This window comes from Dryobates pubescens, chromosome 32, assembly GCF_014839835.1.
Source record: "Dryobates pubescens isolate bDryPub1 chromosome 32, bDryPub1.pri, whole genome shotgun sequence".
NCBI classification, from domain to species: Eukaryota; Metazoa; Chordata; class Aves; order Piciformes; family Picidae; genus Dryobates; species Dryobates pubescens.
The window spans coordinates 4,694,872-4,713,296 of NC_071643.1; the positions used below are offsets into that span (position 1 = coordinate 4,694,872).

The 18,425-nt window shown below is 48.4% G+C and overlaps 1 protein-coding gene across 1 annotated transcript in view; it reads right to left on the reverse strand.

Annotated features, from left to right (window-relative positions):
• Positions 1 to 16,057, reverse strand: part of FGF12 (fibroblast growth factor 12) — a 306,990-nt gene extending 290,933 nt beyond the window's left edge. Inside the window, exons 1-2 of the mRNA XM_054175619.1 lie at positions 15,947 to 16,057; positions 15,679 to 15,840 (exon numbers count right to left, since the gene is read on the reverse strand). Coding sequence (XP_054031594.1) covers positions 15,679 to 15,691 — 13 coding nt within the window. The 5' untranslated portion in view covers positions 15,692 to 15,840; positions 15,947 to 16,057. The remainder of the gene's footprint in view (positions 1 to 15,678; positions 15,841 to 15,946) is intronic.
• Between the last annotated feature and the right edge of the window lie 2,368 nt (positions 16,058 to 18,425).

Below are 18,425 nucleotides of genomic sequence, written 5' to 3' on the forward strand. Positions count from 1 at the left end.
GAGCAGTCTGTTCCCGAAGGACTGTACCTCATTGAAGGGACTTATGTTGGAGCAGTTCATAAAGAACTGTAGCATGTGCAAAGGACTCATATAGGAGGAGTTTGTGGAGGACTGTCTCCTGCAGGAGGAACCTCCCACTGGAGTAGAGAAAGAGCATGAAGAGTCCTCCCCGTGAAGAGGAACGAGCGGCAGAGACGTGATGAACTGACCACAACCCCCATTCCCCATCCTCCCTCTGCTGCTCAGAAAGGGAGGAGGGAGAGACATTGGGAATGAAGTTGAGCCCAGGAAGAAGAGAAGGGAGGGGAAAGAAGTTTTTAAGATTTGGTTTTATTTCTCTGATTTGATTGGTACTAAATTAAATGAATTTCACCAAGTCAGGTCTGTTTTGCCTATGACAGTAACTGATCTCTATCTGTCCTTATCTTGACCACAAGCCTTTCATTATGTATTCTCTGCCCTCTCCAGCTGAGGAGGGAAGTGATAGAGTGGCTTTGGTGGGCTCCTGGCACCCAGCTAGGGTAAACCCACCACACACAAATGCAAGGCAGCACCCATCAGTAAGTGCAGAATCCAGAAAGCCCTTGACAGGCCCAAATGGCAATACAAATCTTGAGTTCAAACCAGTTCAGCACAGAAACTTCAGGAAATTGGATTTTCTACAGAACAGGAGAGCTGAATTTCATAGAATCATAGAATCAGCCAAGTTGGAAAAGACCTCAGAGATCAAGTCCAACCTATCACCTAATACCTAACATCTTCTGACAACTAGAAGGGCAACAAAGCTGGTGAGGGGTTTGGAGCACAAGCCCTGTGAGGAGAGGCTGAGGGAGCTGGGGTTGCTTAGCCTGGAGAAGAGGAGGCTCAGGGGAGACCTTCTTGCTGGCTACAGCTACCTGAAGGGAGGTTGTAGCCAGGTAGGGGTTGGTCTATTCTCCCAGGCAACCAGCACCAGAACAAGAGGACACAGTCTCAAGCTGTGCCAGGGGACATTTAGCCTGGATGTTAGGAAGAAATTCTTCACAGGAGTGATTTGCCATTGGAATGTGCTGCCCAGGGAGGTGGTGGAGTCACCATCACTGGAGGTGTTTAGGAGGAGACTTGACAGGGTGCTTGGTGCCTTGGTTTAGTTGACTAGATAGTAATGGATGATAGGTTGGACTCAATGATCTCAACTTGGTTAATTCCATTCTATTCTAACTAAACCATGGCTTCAAGTGCCCTATGTAATCCTTTTTTGAACACCTCCAGGGACAGGGACTGGAGGCAGGCAGCTCTTTTACAAGCAAGGAGAAGAGGCAGAAGCTTACTTCAGTGTTCCTGACAGGCAGAAAAAAAACCATCCATGTCATATATTACTCTTTGATAGACCACTGAGGCCTCCTAAGGCTGCAAGAAGTCTCTTAACACTAAGAAGAGGGAACTGCCCACCAGCAGGGAAACAGCAGAGGATGGAAACCTGCATTCAGGTCATGCTCTTCTTGGTTTGGATGACCAAATAGCTGGTAGCTTCTGGGTAATAAAGTTGACTTCAGGAAGACAAGAGCATTAGAGTGCTGTATACACCAGTCTTGCCTTTGAGAACAGCAAGTATAAAGTCATGCTCCACATGAGCATGAACTGGTTTCAGCAGTAGTGATACCAGCTTCAACACTGCTGAGAGTCAGACTCATGCTCCACATGAGCATGAACTGGTTTCAGCAGTAGTGATACCAGCTTCAACACTGCTGAGAGTCAGACTCATGCTCCACATGAGCATGAACTGGTTTCAGCAGTAGTGATACCAGCTTCAACACTGCTGAGATTCAGACTCATGCTCCACATGAGCATGAACTGGTTTCAGCAGTAGTGATACCAGCTTCAACACTGCTGAGATTCAGACTCAAGCTCCACATCAGCATGAACTGGTTTCAGCAATAGTGATACCAGCTTCAACATTGCTGAGATTCAGACTCAAGCTCCACATCAGCATGAACTGGTTTCAGCAATAGTGATACCAGCTTCAACACTGCTGAGATTCAGACTCAAGCTCCACATCAGCATGAACTGGTTTCAGCAGTAGTGATACCAGCTTCAACACTGCTGAGATTCAGACTCAAGCTCCACATCAGCATGAACTGGTTTCAGCAATAGTGATACCAGCTTCAACACTGCTGAGATTCAGACTCAAGCTCCACATCAGCATGAACTGGTTTCAGCAGTAGTGATACCAGCTTCAACACTGCTGAGATTCAGACTCAAGCTCCACATCAGCATGAACTGGTTTCAGCAATAGTGATACCAGCTTCAACACTGCTGAGATTCAGACTCATGCTCCACATGAGCCTGAACTGGTTTCAGCAATAGTGATACCAGCTTCAACATTGCTGAGATTCAGACTCAAGCTCCACATGAGCCTGAACTGGTTTCAGCAGTAGTGATACCAGCTTCAACACTGCTGAGATTCAGACTCATGCTCCACATGAGCCTGAACTGGTTTCAGCAGTAATGATACCAGCTTCAACACTGCTGAGATTCAGCAAGAAGCTTCAACATTGCTGAGATTCAGCAAGACTTTTCAGGACTCAGTGTTCCTGGAAACCTTTAACTAAAATAGGAACTGCCTGTGTTTTCATATGTATAGCAGCATGTCTCTAATGGGCCATCAGTCAAAGAATTCCTACCATTTGAGGGACTTGCACAGCACAGAGCAGTGCTTGCCCTACAAGATCCCCACACATGCAAAGCTCAGCCTCAATACCTTGTTAGCAGTTTTACAGACAGCAGAACAGGGAGGTCAAATTCTGCACTCAGTTCTGCTGCCATCAGCTTTAGGGTGCTGCCACTGAAGGCACAATTTAATCAAACCCAGTATTTTCTCACTATAAATAATTAAGATTTTAAACACGCTCTGTTCTTTTGTGTACTGCCCACGGCTGCAAGTTTGCATTGCTTCAGTTTATCAGGCTTGTCCTCACTATTTCTGGGAGTATTCTAATCAAAGGAGGTGAAAAAGTCAACCTTAACTTCTTCTTTTGAAAACAAACACTCAAAAAGAATACAGAAAGCCCCAACTCCAGCGCCCCAAAGCCCTGCTGCTCCTGGATGTTGCTTTTTGAGGGGTAGGGGACTGCACTATAAATAACAGTTTAGGTAGGAAAGCCTGAAATGCATGTTACTGAGAGATGAATCATGCAAATAAAACTGACATGTAATTCTAGATATCTGGAACTATGTGCAGTGTTAATGGCAGAGGCAAGTTTCAGCACACAGTCCCTTGTTCTCAGTGTCATAGGAACTTTCAAGGTGGGGTGGATGGTCTGACTTTCGAACATGCTCCCTGGAATTTGGCTAGGAGCTGTTAACACAGAAGCCTCCAAGCTGTGTGAGAACAAGAGGACACAGTCTCAAGCTGCACCAGGGGAAGTTTAGGCTGGAGGTGAGGAGAAAGCTCTTCACAGAAAGAGTCATTCACCATTAGAATGTGCTGCCCGGGGAGGTGGTGGAGTCACCATCACTGGGGGTGTTTAAAAAGAGACTGGATGTGGCACTTGGTGCCATGGTTTAGTCATGAGGTCTGTGGTGACAGGTTGGACTTGATGATCTTTGAGGTCTCTTCCAACCTTGGTGATTCTGTGATTTGTACCAACAAAGTAAACTGCCTCCACTGTGGCAGGAAGAAAGTAAAAGGTAAATAAGCCCTAACTGTTTATTTTGCTAACACCCCCTCAAACTAACACAAAACGACTTCTTCAGACCTTTATTACTACTTAAGTAGCAAATAATTAAGGTCTAAAGACATTTAAACAGGTCCTACACCATGCAATCAGCATTACTGCCACTGTGTTTTCGGTCAGGTAAGGCATTAGAGCCCTGGCCTTTGCCTGCGGACCAAATGCTGCGTTCCCCTACACAGAGCAGCTACACAAACTTTGGATGGAAGAGGAGACTCAAGACAGCAACTTTTCAACTTCTCTGATGATTTCTTCCTCACTTCTCATATGGCAACAAAATGTCTACAATTTGCAGTATGCCATTTCTCCACTGGGACACACTGATAGGCACAAAAAGTTCAAAAGCAATTACTAGCTGGCTTGGTTGATGCAGCTCTCTGATAACGTACCCACACCAGTTAACAGGCTCGAGGTAGAATACCAGGAGCACTGGTCAATACTGGAAGGGAATATGAATTTAAGGCTAGAAAAATCTCTGAAAAGCTAAGATTCCCCCTTCAAAGAAATCAAATGAGCTGAAAAATATTATAGAAAGCAGGTCTTGCTGATGAAGCTTATGCTACTGTCAAGCCAGGTTTTTCCACACTGGCATGCTAGCATCAAATCAGGAAATGCAAATCATGGAACCATGGAATCATGGAGCCATGGAACCATGGAATCATGGAACCATGGAACCATAGAATCATGGAACCATGGAACCACAGAATCATGGAACCCTACAATCATACAATGGTTGGGGTTGGAAGGCACCTCCAAAGGTCATCCAGTCCAACCCCCTCTGCAGTCAGCAGGTACATCCTCAATTAGAACAGCTTGCCCAGAGCCCTGTTGAGCCTCACCTTGAATATCTGCCCTAACATTCTGTCATTTTGTTATCTCCAGGGCTAGGACCTCAACTATCTCCCTGAGCAACCTGTTCCAGCGTTCCACCTACCTCATGGTGCAGAACTTGTTCCTAACATCCAGTCCAAATCTACTCTTCTCTAATTTGAAGCCATTGTCCCTCCTCCTACCACCACAGGCCTTTGTAAACAGTCTCTCTCCATCCTTCTTGTAGGCCCCCTTCAGATACTGGAAGGTTGTTATTAGGTCTCCCCGGAGCCAATGTACATATAGTAGAAGGTGCTGGATTCTGTGCTTCCCCTGCTGTTTCTTTTCCCACACTACTTTGAAGCCACTAACAATGATAAGACTGAATCTGTGGTTATTCTGAAGTAGCAGTGCAATGGATACTTTGGCATCAAAGCAAGCACAAAAGGTGGTGCAAGGATTCTCTAGTAAAGAATTAATTCATGCTGTATATCTTTTCCCTGGCAGTTTCAGAAAACTAAGCTGAGTCTCAAAACAATACCACCTATGATGAAACAGTAATTCATAGAATTGGCAGGGCTGGAAAGGACCTCAAGGATCAGCCAGTTCCAACAACCCTGCCATGGGCAGGGACACCTCACACTACAGCAGGTTGCTCACAGCCACAGCCAGCCTGGCCTTCAAAACCTCCAGGGATGAGGCTTCCACCACCTCCCTGGGCAACCTGTGCCAGGCTCTCCCCACCCTCATGGGGAAGAATTTCTTCCTAACATCCAATCTGAATCTACCCACTTCTAGTTTTGCTCTATTCCCCCCAGTCCTATCACTCCCTGACACCCTCAAAAGTCCCTCCCCAGCATTCCTGTAACTCCCTTAAGATACTGGAAGGCCACAATAAGGTCTTCTCTGAGCCTTCTCTTCTGCAGACTGAACAGCTCCAACTCTCTGACACCATAGGAGAGGAGCTGCAGCCCTCTGATCATCCCTGTGGCCCTTCTCTGGACACATTCCAGCATGTCCATATCCTTCTTGTAATAAGGGCTTCAGAACTGGATGCAGTACTGCAGGAGGGGTGTCACCAGAGTGGAGCAGAGGGGGAGAATCTACTCCCTTGACCTTCTGGATAATATTTGGTGTTTTGTGTTTGTTTCTTATCATTCTAAAGCTACTGACATAAGACATTCTTAACTCAAGTTCAGACAAGTTCTATACTCAGTGAAGCCTGCCCCCAAAATACACATTCAGGACTGCACATCAATAGGGGATGAAGCTCTGCAGGCTTTCTTTCAAAGCAGAATGTCACACAAGTGTGATCTTTCCAACTGCACAGCTACCTGTAATTTCTAGGCTCCTCATAAATCACAGACAAATTCCAGCCACATCTGGATCCATGTCTTCCATATCCCAAGTAATGATAAACACTCAGGTATGAAGGGGGGGTACAGAGCAGAATGCAAATGGGAGGAGGAAGAGGCAGGATACAGAACTCAGAACCAGCTTTAGAGTTCAAGCTCCTCAGTAAGATCATCTCACAGACCAACATCATCTGGAAGAGACCTGGAAGTGTCTAGCCCATCATTTATTTTAGTAGGGGGTACCCTAAGCATGCCCATCCTGCCAAATAACCCTTGGCTGGCTAGACATGGGAGAGGAAATAAAAGTCCAACTCAACAACAGCAATGGCACTTCATGTTGGAACGAGCATGGCATAAGAGACTTAGTGACCAGCTAGGCTTCAGTCTTCCTGAAAAGGCCTCCTGGCTTGTCAGCCTCCTTTGGAGAGAGCTTCAAATTCAAGGAAAGTGTTTTTGCATTAATAATACATTGCCAAGGACTGCAAAGCAAGGCAACTTTCCCTCATTACACCAATAAAACATTCAGCACTTCTGGCTTTTCTTCATAAGCCCTCCGAGCAGCTCTGGTCAGTAAATAAAACCTTTCCCAGGGAAGGCTGATGGCAGAGAAAGCCAATGTCCAGCTGTGGGATGAAACACCAGAGGAAGAAAGGCAGCTCAGGAACAACAGCTCTCCAAATGAGAAATGCTGTTCCATACCTTCCTTATTGCTTGTTTGGCACGTGCCATTGAAAGCAGCAAGTCCCCTAACTCCTGGCAGCACACATAGAATCATAGAATTGTTAGGGTTGGAAGGGACCTCAAGCATCATCTAGTTCCAACAACCCTGCCATGGGCAGGGACACCTCACACTACAGCAGGTTGCTCACAGCCACAGCCAGCCTGGCTTAAAAAACCTCCAGGGATGAGGCTTCCACCACCTCCCTGGGCAACCTGTGCCAGTGTCTCACCATCCATATGGGGAAAAACTTCTTCCTAACATCCAATCTCAATCTACCCATTTTTAGTGCTTTCCATTGCCCCCAGTCCTACCACTCCCTGACACCTTAAAAAGTCCCTCTCCCACTTTCTTGGGAAAGTATCTTAAGATCCTGGAAGGCCACAAGAAGGTCTCCTGGGAGCCTTCTCTTCTGCAGACTGAACAGCCCCAGCCCTCTCAATCTGTCTCCATAGCAGAAGAGCTCCAGCCCTCTGCTCATCCTCATGGCCCTTCTCCAGACACACACCAGCACATCCAGCTCCTTGCTGTAATAGGGGCTGCAGAACTGGATGCAGCACTCAGTGCATCCTGATGCCCACAGAGCCCTCCCTCGCCATGTGGCTGGAGGCAGGCCGCAGCACTGCTCCTGCACTCCGCTGAGCAGCCATCACCTGAAGCCACAAGATCTCAACTGAAACATGATGACACCATAAATAGTTTAATTCAATCTGAAAAAGGAAAGCCATAGCTTTCAATGTGTCTCCTCCCTAAGTATCAAATCATATGCTTCATCCAAACCTAGGACCCAGGAGAAGAAACTCAATGAATTAGCCCAACGATTTGTGCTGTTACTGAGGATAAAGAGCGATTCAAAAGAGCAGGGTAGGGAAGCTATGGAAAAAAAGATCCTTTCCTGTATACAAGAAAGCTGAGGAGGGACTTTTTAGGGTGTCAGGGAGTGATAGGACTAGGGGGAATGGAATAAAACTAGAAATGGGTAGATTCAGGTTGGATGTTAGGAAGAAATTCTTCCCCATGAGGGTGGTGAGACACTGAAAAAGGTTACCCAGGGAGGTGGTAGAAGCCTCATCCTTGGAGGTTTTGAAGGCCAGGCTGGATGTGACTCTGAGCAACCTGATCTAGTGTGAGGCATCCCTGCCCATGGCAGGGTTGTTGGAAATGGATGATTGAGGTCCCTTCCAATCCTAACAATTCTATGATTAGAATAGAATAGAGTAGAGTAGAGTAGAGTAGAGTAGAGTAGAGTAGAATAGAATAGAATAGAATAGAATAGAATAGAATAGAATAGAATAGAATAGAATAGAATAGAATAAACCAGGTTTGAAGAGACCTTCAAGATCATTGCATCCAACCTATCATCCAACACCATCTAATCAACTAAACCATGCAACCAAGCACCCCATCAAGTCTCCTCCTGAACACTTCCAATGATGGTGACTCCACCATCTCCCTGGGCAGCACATTCCAATGGCCAATCACTCTCTCTATAAAGAACTTCTTCCTAACATCCAGTCTAAACCTCCCCTGGCACAGCTTGAGACTGTGTCCTCTTCTTCTGGTGCTGGTTGCCTGGGAGAAGAGACCAACCTCCACCTGGCTACAACCTCCCTTCAGGTAGTTGTAGAGAGCAATAAGGTCTCCCCTGAGCCTCCTCTTCTCCAGGCTAAGCAACCCCAGCTCCCTCAGCCTCTCCTCACAGGGCTGTGCTCCAAACCCCTCCCCAGCTTTGTTGCCCTACTCTGGACACGCTCCAGCTCTTTTCTGTCACTTTCAGGAAAACAGTAAACTGTTTCTCCAGTCTTGTCAGTATTACAACATTACTAAAATCTTCATCCTTTGAGTGCAAGTATTCATTATCATTATTATTATGATGCCTATCAGGAATATCTTTTCATTGTCAAATTGCCTTTCCCCACGCTAGCAAACACTGAAGCTTTGCATGCAAAAATTCATCATCTTCTCTCATTTATAGGTCAAAAGGCACAGACTGAAATAGTGCCTGTGATTTCTCCCTAAATAACCAGCTTTTTGCAGACCAAGTTTTATGGCACATTAGGAAGGCATGCAATTCAGTCAGGATTTGAATAGCTAAGTAGATAGAGAGGGGGAGATAAGAGCAGATAAGTAAAAACTTAGGGTAAGTTAAGCCTTTTGAAGAAACCTGTTTCCCTTTGGTGGTTTTCTTTTAATCCCTGGGCCCTAAATGAAACAGCTGTATGCAGGTCATTACTCAAAGTATCCACAGACTGCGCTTCCAGTGACAATCCCCACACATGGGACGTCAGAACAAGCCAATGCACGACACACAATCCATCATGTTTAATGACTCTCTCATTTCATTCAGGCGAAATGCAACTTCCCCGGCTCCCACATAACTTGTGGAAGAATTTATCTGCTTCTTGGGTATTTTAATAATAGCCAGATGACTAAGCCCTCCTCCCATTTTACAGGATCACAGTACATTAGAGGTTGGAAGGGACCTCCAGAGATCATCCAGTCCAAAGCAGGGTGACTTAGGGTAGTCTGCACAGGAATGAATCCAGGTGGGGCTTGAAAGTCTCCAGAGAAGGAGACTCCACAACCTCTGTGGGCAGCCTGTTCCAGGGCTCTGTCACCCTCACTGGAAAGAAGTTTCTCCTCATGTTGAGGTGAAACCTTTTGTATTCAAGCTTGTACCTGCTGTTCCTTGTCTTATTATTGTGCACCACCAAAAAGAGCTTGGCTCCCTCCACTTGACACCCACCCCTCAGATATTGATAGACATTGATCAGATCCCCTCTCAGTCTTCTCTTCTCCACACTAAACAGCCCCGGGGCTCTGAGTCTCTCTTCACAGGGGAGATGCTCAAGTCCCCTAATCATCCTCATGGCTCTCCCTTGGACTCTCAATGCCAGATCCCTGTCCTTCCTGAACTGGGGAGCCCAAAACTGGACACAGTATTCCAGGTGTGGTCTCACCAGGGCAGAGTAGAGGGGGAGGAGAACCTCCCTAGACCTTCTGGCCACACTTTTCTTGACGCACCCCAGGTGCACATTGCTGTCCCATGCAGAACTTGCTGTCCACCAGAACTCCCAGGTTCCTTCTCCACAGGGTGCTCTCCAGCAGATCACCTCCTGAAATGTACTGCTGCAGTTTATTCTTCCTCCCCAGATGCAGGACCCTGCACTTATCCTTATTGAACTTCATGAGGTTTGCCTGCACCTAGCTCTCAGCCTGTCCAGATCTCGTTGGATGGCTGCACAGCCTGGCAGGGTGTCAGCCACTACACACACACACCATTTCAACAGCATTTTGGCCTGTTACTAGGGTTGTCTCCCCCCCTGGGTTTTACTAACATGATGAGTTGGTAGGTCTGAAGGAATACAAGCATGGCCACTTACTTTTCCCTCTTCATTATAAGGTCTATTAGGGCACAGCTGCTTTCTGGGGTACAAAGCCTATTTCCCTCAGCATCAGGTAGGCTTGTATCCTCCTCTCATCCTGATGGTGCAGATGCCTACACACAGTATATCAGCACCTACCAACCTATGGTGAACAAAGATATTATACTGTTACCTGCTCTTCTAGGCAGCAGCATGGAGCCAAGATTAACTCATTTGCAAGTCCCACGCAGCAACCAGAGCTCCTACCATCTTTGAGTCCTCCCAGGACATAGTCATATTTGTGTTATGTTTAATGTGATTTCTAATGTAAGAGGAACAGACACTTCCCTTGCTCTCTGAAACACTTTAGAGCATGTATGTAGTGCTAGCTTAGTTCTGTAAGCTCTCCTCCTACACAGTTCAGCAGAGACTGAGGCTGAGGCACAGGAACAAAGCAATCTTCACAGCACCCCACTCCAGCCTCAGGGATAAGGTGTTAAGGTCAGGCAACCAGAGTGTTCCCCTACTATACAGAAAGCTGGTACCCACATGGATATGCACAGGTTGGAACACAGGGCAGATAGTTTAAAAATCCAGGCCATTTATTTACATCCCCAAACACACCTGCATGTGCCAAACTTCAAGCAGTTTGAGAACTGTTGGTCTCAGTAACATGTCCTGGACTTCACACAGCACATCACTACGAAAGGCAGAGGGCATGCAGCTACCTCTTCTATGGAACACAAGCTGCTCAGAGAAGCCTCTGACCATCTTGACAGAGATGCAAGTGTTCCCTCCACCCCCAAAAACAAAAAAGAAGAGTTTCATAACAAAAGTAACTCTGCCACTACCTGGCCTCCATTACAAGAAGTAATCAAGATGACTTGTGTGACCCAGCCTTTACCAAGCTGCGTTATCTCGATGCACGTGTTCCACAGTACGTCCTGCAGGCTCACCCCTGACAAATGATTCAATGAAATACACAGCATGCCAGGAAGATGCATGATCAGGTAGTTTTTGATGAGAGCACCTCAAACAGCCTCAGCACATGGGATCACTAAGATCTTTTCTTCCATCGCTGGAGAAAGCCACAAAGGTGGGAACAGTGCACAGCGATCTCCAGAACTGCGTGTTCCCTCTTGCCACACTCTCTCACCTTGCCCACAAAGCCCATCTGCAATCCTAACACTCATTTACTCTTCTTGGGTTCTGATCACAAGTTCTTCAAGGTGAAGATTCTGTCCTTTACAGGCACAGGGCACAGTTGTGCAGAGAATGCTGGCCCATGATGCTGAGGCTGGCCAAGGAAGCTTCAGTGTGGCCCTGGTGGGGAGAGAAGGATCAAACCACTCTCTCTACCCATTCACTTACTCACAGGACAGCAAGATGCAAAGAGCTCAGACCTGTTTGCCAGCCCTATGAAGGGCAGCTCTGTGCCCTAGGTAAACTGGATCCTACTGCTGTTTTACAGGACCTCATTTAAATGCCTGGATGCTGTGCCCATGAAAAGCATTGTGGCTTTTCTGCAAAAGCAAAAAGCTGCTTCCAGCCTTTGTGACTGGAAAGAGAACATGACTCAGATGGCACTACTGTGGCAGCAGCTGCCTGGGACAGTCACTCTGCAGAGATGTCCTCTGCAGACATCTCCTCAAAGCTCTGCTGCTTTGAGACTCTCCAGCAGAAAAGAGCTGTGAGGCCAGATCCCCTGGTTTCTGCCACACAACCTCCTGAGCACAAGAATGGTGCTCCTGAGGGAAGAGCCACTGCATGAAGAATGTCACTCCAAGCTGACATTACTATCCAACAGGGCAGGACCATGGCTTGGAGGACTGACAAGCGCACCTCCAGATCCCAGTGTGGTGGCCAACAGTGTGTTTTAGCTATGCTATCCCAGTAGACTAGCTGACAAGAACAAGTCCTGCTGCATTTCTCAGCTAACAGAATAGATCTTGTGCTGTCAGCAGCCTGCACTGCACCCAGGAGATAAAATCTCACCAGGGCCACCAGTGCCCAGCACTGGCCTCCAGAGAGAACAGAGAGCAAGAACTGTGCAAGGGCCCAGCAGGCAGCACATCCCTGTTTCCCATGCAACACTGACACAAGTCCCCAATCCTCACCTGAGACAAGATAAATGTTGTAATAGGTCTGTTCTCTCTCATTGCCAGAAACAAATTCCCCCACATCTTCAGAAGTACAGAAAAGGGTATAGCCCCTTCAGAGGAAGGGAGCCTTCCCTGCAGCAAGGTTAGCCTGCAGTCCCTCTCTGCTCCATCCAGAAGCCCAGGGATACATTCCACACCGTGCAGCTTGACTCTTGCTTGGCTAATTTCTTTCCCAGCCTCTGAGTCGGAACATCGCTGTGTGACGTTCCTTCCCCTGCTAAGCATCTTTCTGACTGTGACTGAAGAACCTGGCAAAAGACCAAGTATTCTTTAACCTCCACATTAACTATTGTTAGCTTTGGCAAAGCCCAGCTCTTGGGATGCCTGGCGTGGTATTGCTTACTGCTGCAGCCTACAGGAACTGCTGTAGTGGCGAGATTCAGGGATCAGGCAGCAGATGCAAAAACCAAGTCCTCACCCACAATGCACTCCCTTCCCCCCCCCCCCCCCCTTGCCTAATGAGCTTTGAGAGCAGCTACAACTTTTAAGCTTCTCACTGCTGGAAAAGGCTTGGAGAGAGCAAATGCGCAGAACAGAGTAAGTCAAAGCAGCTGTAGAACGAATCACAGAAGCATTTAGGTTGGAAGAGACCCTCAGGATCACCAAGTCCCAGTGCTACTTCTAGACCACCAAGATGTGTTGGTAACCCTGCAGATCCATACAGCACTGCGATTATTTCTCTTTTAGGAGTTAGCAGGAGAAAAAGATGCTCACCTCTAGCCAGGTCTGAATGTCAGAAGGAGGCACAGGCTGCACCACCACCCCCTCCCCAGCACACACCTGGACCCTCTTAATGCAACAATCCTAACGACAGCCCTGTGCCCCACTGCACAAAAGCTAGGATATGTCTGCCTTCTCTCATTCTCCTGAACAAGTCCAACCAGTGCCATCAGTTATGGCTGCTCTGAGCAGTGCCAGAGATGGGCCTTTAGCCTTTTTTTTTTTTTCCCCCAACAGAACACTGCAGGCTTTGCAAAGCATCAGCATCAGCCACACTCAGACAACCAAGTTTTCCTGGGATGGCAAATCCTAGGCAGTCACCAGAGACAGCTGAATTCAAAGACCAGAAGGTAGATTTTCTTAAACAGACTTTATGTTGCTTAATATAGCACAGACTCTTCCCCAGTATCTGCATAACGCTGAGTTTGAAATGTTCCAAGATTTGCACCGAGGAAGAGCTGGAGAGGTGGGAGAAGGGCTGCAGGAGGAAGCATTTAAAAAGCAAGAGATGACTTCAGAGAAACACCATTTACAAGCAGCAATCTTGAAACATAGGATTTGCGGTGCAGAGGCTTGGTTAGTAAGGGAAATAAACCGTAAACAAGTCCCTAGCAAGGCAATGCGGGAGCAAGTCCAGCTAGGACTAATCACAACAGCTGAAGATGTGAGGGGTTTAGGCTGGCTCATACCTCCTCTCAGGAGAGATGTCCTGTGTTGTGCCTAACTGTACACAAACGTAGGCTGTTAGATCTGTGCACCACACACCTTTTCACGCTGCTCTAACACTAAGAGAGTTTCAAGAATCGCTTCAGTGCCAACACAACTGGATCCCTGCCGTGAGCAGATGACTTCTTGCCTTCTCATTTCCCCACTGAAGTGCCAAAGTTGCTTGTGTGTTTCCTTTAAAGTGATCTCTACTTTGTCTGGACCTGTCCCATTCCAGCTCCCTTAATTTCTGCTGATTGCTCTGAACAGCTCTTTTTTTTCTACCCAGATAGAGGAAATCCAAAGAATATTTGTTCCCCACCTCTACCTCATCCCGAAAAACCGCCAGGAAGAGCACGCTGCTGAGAATGTTTTGCGAAATGTAACAGTGTAGTGCCTCTTGGGGTTGCCTCACTGCTTTATAACCCATTCCACCAAAGCCAAGAGCCTAGGAACATGGACTGCTGTGGAGCCCATCTTGCAACTAACCCCAGTACCAGCAGCCCAAGAAGCTCCCTTGCTCGGCTGCTCGTTGCCAACTCTGTCGCTGTGTGTTTGCACAAGACAGGAGCTGGGTGCCGCTTTTGCCACCGCTTAACTGGACCCTTTTTCTTTTGTTTTGTTGCTGGTACCTTTCCACCCCCTGTACAGCTCCTCCAGTTCTACCAGCTCCATCAGAAGCTCCAGGGAAAGCCTTACTCTTGCTTGTGTAGTGCGTGACAAGGCACACAGACTGTGACTTTAGTGTAACACTCTCTTTGTTTCGCATCGACGCGTACCAGCAGGGCATGCAAGAAAGGTAAGGTGCCACGTCTCACGGCATGGATAGCCAACCCCCCCCAAAAGTAGGTATCAAAGCTAACACAGCTGCTGTGAGCTTTTGATCTAAGCCAAGTCTTTGCAGGTGCACTTTCTTTTAAAAGGTACTTACCTGGCCTCAAGCCCTGGTCATTCTACTGCTCACTGCCCACAAGAAACTGTACTTTGTAGGACATACTGCCTCCATAGGATTGAAATAGCTTCCTTCCTTAATCAGCATAGAATCAGATATTCCCACACAGGAGAACTATAGCCCTGATTGACAAGAGAGTTACAAAAATAAACCTGAGGTTTAAATATAGCTTGCTCAGCTCCCTGGAAGGTATGTAGTATTGTGTTATACAAGTCTACCATCATTTTCCTTGAATTAATATAGTCCATATTCTCCCACTGCCTTGATCTCTATCAACTAAACAGCTACCAGATTTGTGTTCTACAGGAGAGCTGGCAGCTAGGGTTAGGTGGGAATGGCAACCAGCCCTTTCCACTGCATGGACTGATTCACCATCAGTATTTCATTGGCAATTAGCATTTAAAGATTTAGAGTTCACGTACCAGTTGAATGTACAATGTCTGCTGCAACTGTAGAAGCAGACAGATAAACAACACGAACAAGCAGGACTACAAAGCTATGCATAGAAACAAAACATATATGTGCCCAACACGAAGGAATACAGCTAGAATGGAGATATGTCACTTTGTATGCGAAGACACAAGCTAGGCAGGCAGTATTTAATTAGTTCCTCTTTCTACAGTGGCTAGTTCAATAGCAGCAAACTCATTGCATTTCTCCCAATTTATCAAGATCTTCCGATGTGTTGAATATGCAACGTAATGAGGGCAGAGCTCTACAGCCCTGCTCTTCTCGGTTCAGGGGAGGGGGAAAAAAAAACCCCAAACATTTAAAGCCATTCTAATTATGAAATGGTTTTCGTCTCTTAAAAATCTCCCCATCGCTGACTGACTAAAAATCATGGGACAGACCTCCTATTTATTATGCAAATCCTTAGCATTAAGAAAACAAATCACCAACTAACATCTGTCTCACTCTAAAGGAAAATAAATCAATTTCTTTCCCCCACCCCGCCCCCAAACAAGCAGCACCCTTCGCCAGACTCCCCTGCGCAGCTGAACCGAATACCACCCGCCGGCGCGGGCGGGCAAAGCGCCTCCCGAGCCCCGTCCCCCCCGCTGCTGCAATGGACCCACCACAGCGGCTGGGCTCGGCTGCTCCCGGCCCCGTGCCGCGCACCGGCCCGGCCACTGCGGTCCTTTCGCCGCCCGCCCAACCCCCCCCGCGCCCCGACCCACCTTTCCCTTCCATCGCGGAGCCTTGCGAGCGCCGGGAAGTTGCGGGGAAGTTGCCGGAAGACGCGCTCCCTCCTCAGCCAGAAAGCCCCGAGAGCCCGGCGAGCGAGAGCCGGCCGCCGCTGCCTGCTCCGCGGTGGGGACGGCGCCGTCACTGCTTCGGAGCTGCAAGCAAGCAACCACCGGGGGAGAGGGCGTGAGCCGCCGGGCCCCCCAGCCGGCCGCGGCGGGGAGCGCGGGGCGCAGCGAGGCCGCGGGGGGAGCGCGTTACCTGGGCGGCGGCGGGAGCTGTCCCTGGCCGAGCGGTGCTGCGGGGGCGAGTGGCTCCGCGGCCCGCCGCGCTGCCTGGCACCGCCCGCATGCGCGCCCCGCCCGCGCCCCGCCCCCGCGGCCCGCACCGCGGCACCGCCGGGCCCCCGGCTGCGGGCTGCGCGGGGGAGCGGCGCACGCCTCGGCCGGGCTGGCCCCGCTCCCCACGGGGAGCTGCGCCCCACAAGCGGCAGCGCCCGGTTACGCGTAACACGGGCACCAACGGCCGCCGCTTTACCGTGGGAGTCCTGCCCGAGCCCTTGTTCCCGAGCCGGGCGCAGAAATCGCCTCCCGGGTGCACGGAGACGGCAGCTGTGCAGCGCGACACGCGTCCCGGTTGCTGCAGCCGCGCCGGCCGGTGCCGCAGGTGATGCGTGCTCTGCACATGGCCTGACCGAGCCCCGCAGACCACAGCACTCGACCTGGGCAGCTCAGAGCCGCCACTCCCCTCACCCCAGCCCCCTGGTATCCTAGAAACCAGACCGAGCCCCCAACACCTGCAGACACGGAGAGGCACTCAGGAGATGCCCGGTCTCAGGTCCAGGCCTTCTCTGGCTACATTGTCTCACGATTAATTATGCTGATTCATAAAACATCCACTTCATGGCTAGTTTGGGCTTTGCTGGTTTTGCATCCAGCTGCTGGATTTTGTTCTCCCTTTGATTGCTTAATAAAATAAGCAGTCCCCTGCTAATGAGAAGCTGATAAAGCATTCATACCAGGATCAAGTCACAAGAAGATAGATTGAGCTCCTTAAATTCCTCCCTGTGAGGAAGTTTCTCCACAGTGGCATTAGCTCTGTAGCTCTTAAGTATTTCCAGATTTTTTTTTCAACTTTGGTATGATTGGGCTGGTAAAATCCAGTCCTGTGCCTATTTTTATGATTTGTGTTGCTGAAAAAGCAGCTCAAGGCATCCACGGTGCTGGGAGCTGGACATGAAGAGGATAGATGGCTCTGGCACCACATAAGGTTCTAAATACAGGAGCAGTAATTCCTCTCTCCTACTATTTCTTTATAGATCCTGGTGTTCATATTCACCTTCTCATCTATAGCCCAGTCCTGGCACACCAGCCAGGGGCTGTACAGAAGGCTTTTCGTGCTCCTCATTCTATGCTGCTGTGACCCATCCTGCAGCCAGTGCCTACAGGCTTCCTCATCCCAAAGCAGAGCCCTGAATTTGGTGAGGGAAGTGAACACTCTGAGCATGATCCCATTTTAGTGTACGATCCAGGCAGTTCTCAGCACTGCCTGCTCCCATCTCAGCTACCCCCCCATAAGGTGACAGGGCACTTAAGCTAGAGATGGTATATTAATGCATGAACATGCCCCTGAAAGTCAGCTCTAAACATCCCAGATGGAGGAAGATCCACCACATAAAATCCATCTATTACTGGCTTCTACTTATTTACTATGTCCTACATTACCATGAAGAAGATCAGATTTATTTGGGGGTTGACTATTGAGGCGAGCTTTGAGTTAGAAATGCTCACCTACTGACAGAGCAAACAGGCTTTTGTGATTTGACTAGCAGGTCAAATTAAGTTTCTACTGTCTCTTCAGTTTTCTTTCTGCAACTAGTGGGATCCTGATTCCCCATGTCTTCATTCACCAGGGGGAACCTTTCCTGCTTTTTCTGGAAAGCAATGAAACAGTTGCCCTCTCACGGTCTATTAGTCCTTACTAATATCCCAAAGTACCAGCAGAATATACACCAGAGTGCTCAACAAATCCTCAGACAGTTATTTTAAAACTCTTGGGCTCAAGTTATCAACTTCCACATACTAAAATCAAGGTAAACTCTCAGAGGACATGAGGGTTTCCCAGCATCTAAGTTCAAGAACAACTTTCAACAGGAAGCAGTGAGGGCGAGGAAACATCCTGACTTGCAACGCTACAGGCTTGGGGCAGTGTGGCTGGAAAGCTGCCTGGCAGAAAGGGACCTGAGGGTTCTAATGGACAAGCAGATGATTAGGAGCCAGCAGTGTGCCCAGGTGGCCAAGAAAGCCAGTGGCATCCTGGCTGGGATTAGAAATGCTGTGTCCAGCAGGAGCAGGGAGGGGATTGTCCCCTGGGACTCAGATCTGGGGAGGCCACGCCTTGAGTATTGTGTCCAGTTTTGGGCACCTCAAAGCAAGAGCAATGTGGAGATGCTGGAGACAGTGCAGAAGAGGGCAAGGAAGCTGGGGAAGGGCCTGAAGAATAAATCTGATTATGAGAGACTGAAGGAGCTGGGGATGGTTAGTTTGGGAAAAAGGAGGCTGAAGGGAGACCTCATCACTCTCTACAACTACCTGAAAGGAGGTTGTGGAGAGGTTGGTGCTGGTCTCTTCTCCCAGGTCATTAGGGATAGAACAAGAGGGAATGGCCTCAAGCTATGACTGGGTAGGTTTAGATTGGACATTAGAAAGATCTTTTTCCCAGCAAGAATGGTCAGGCATTG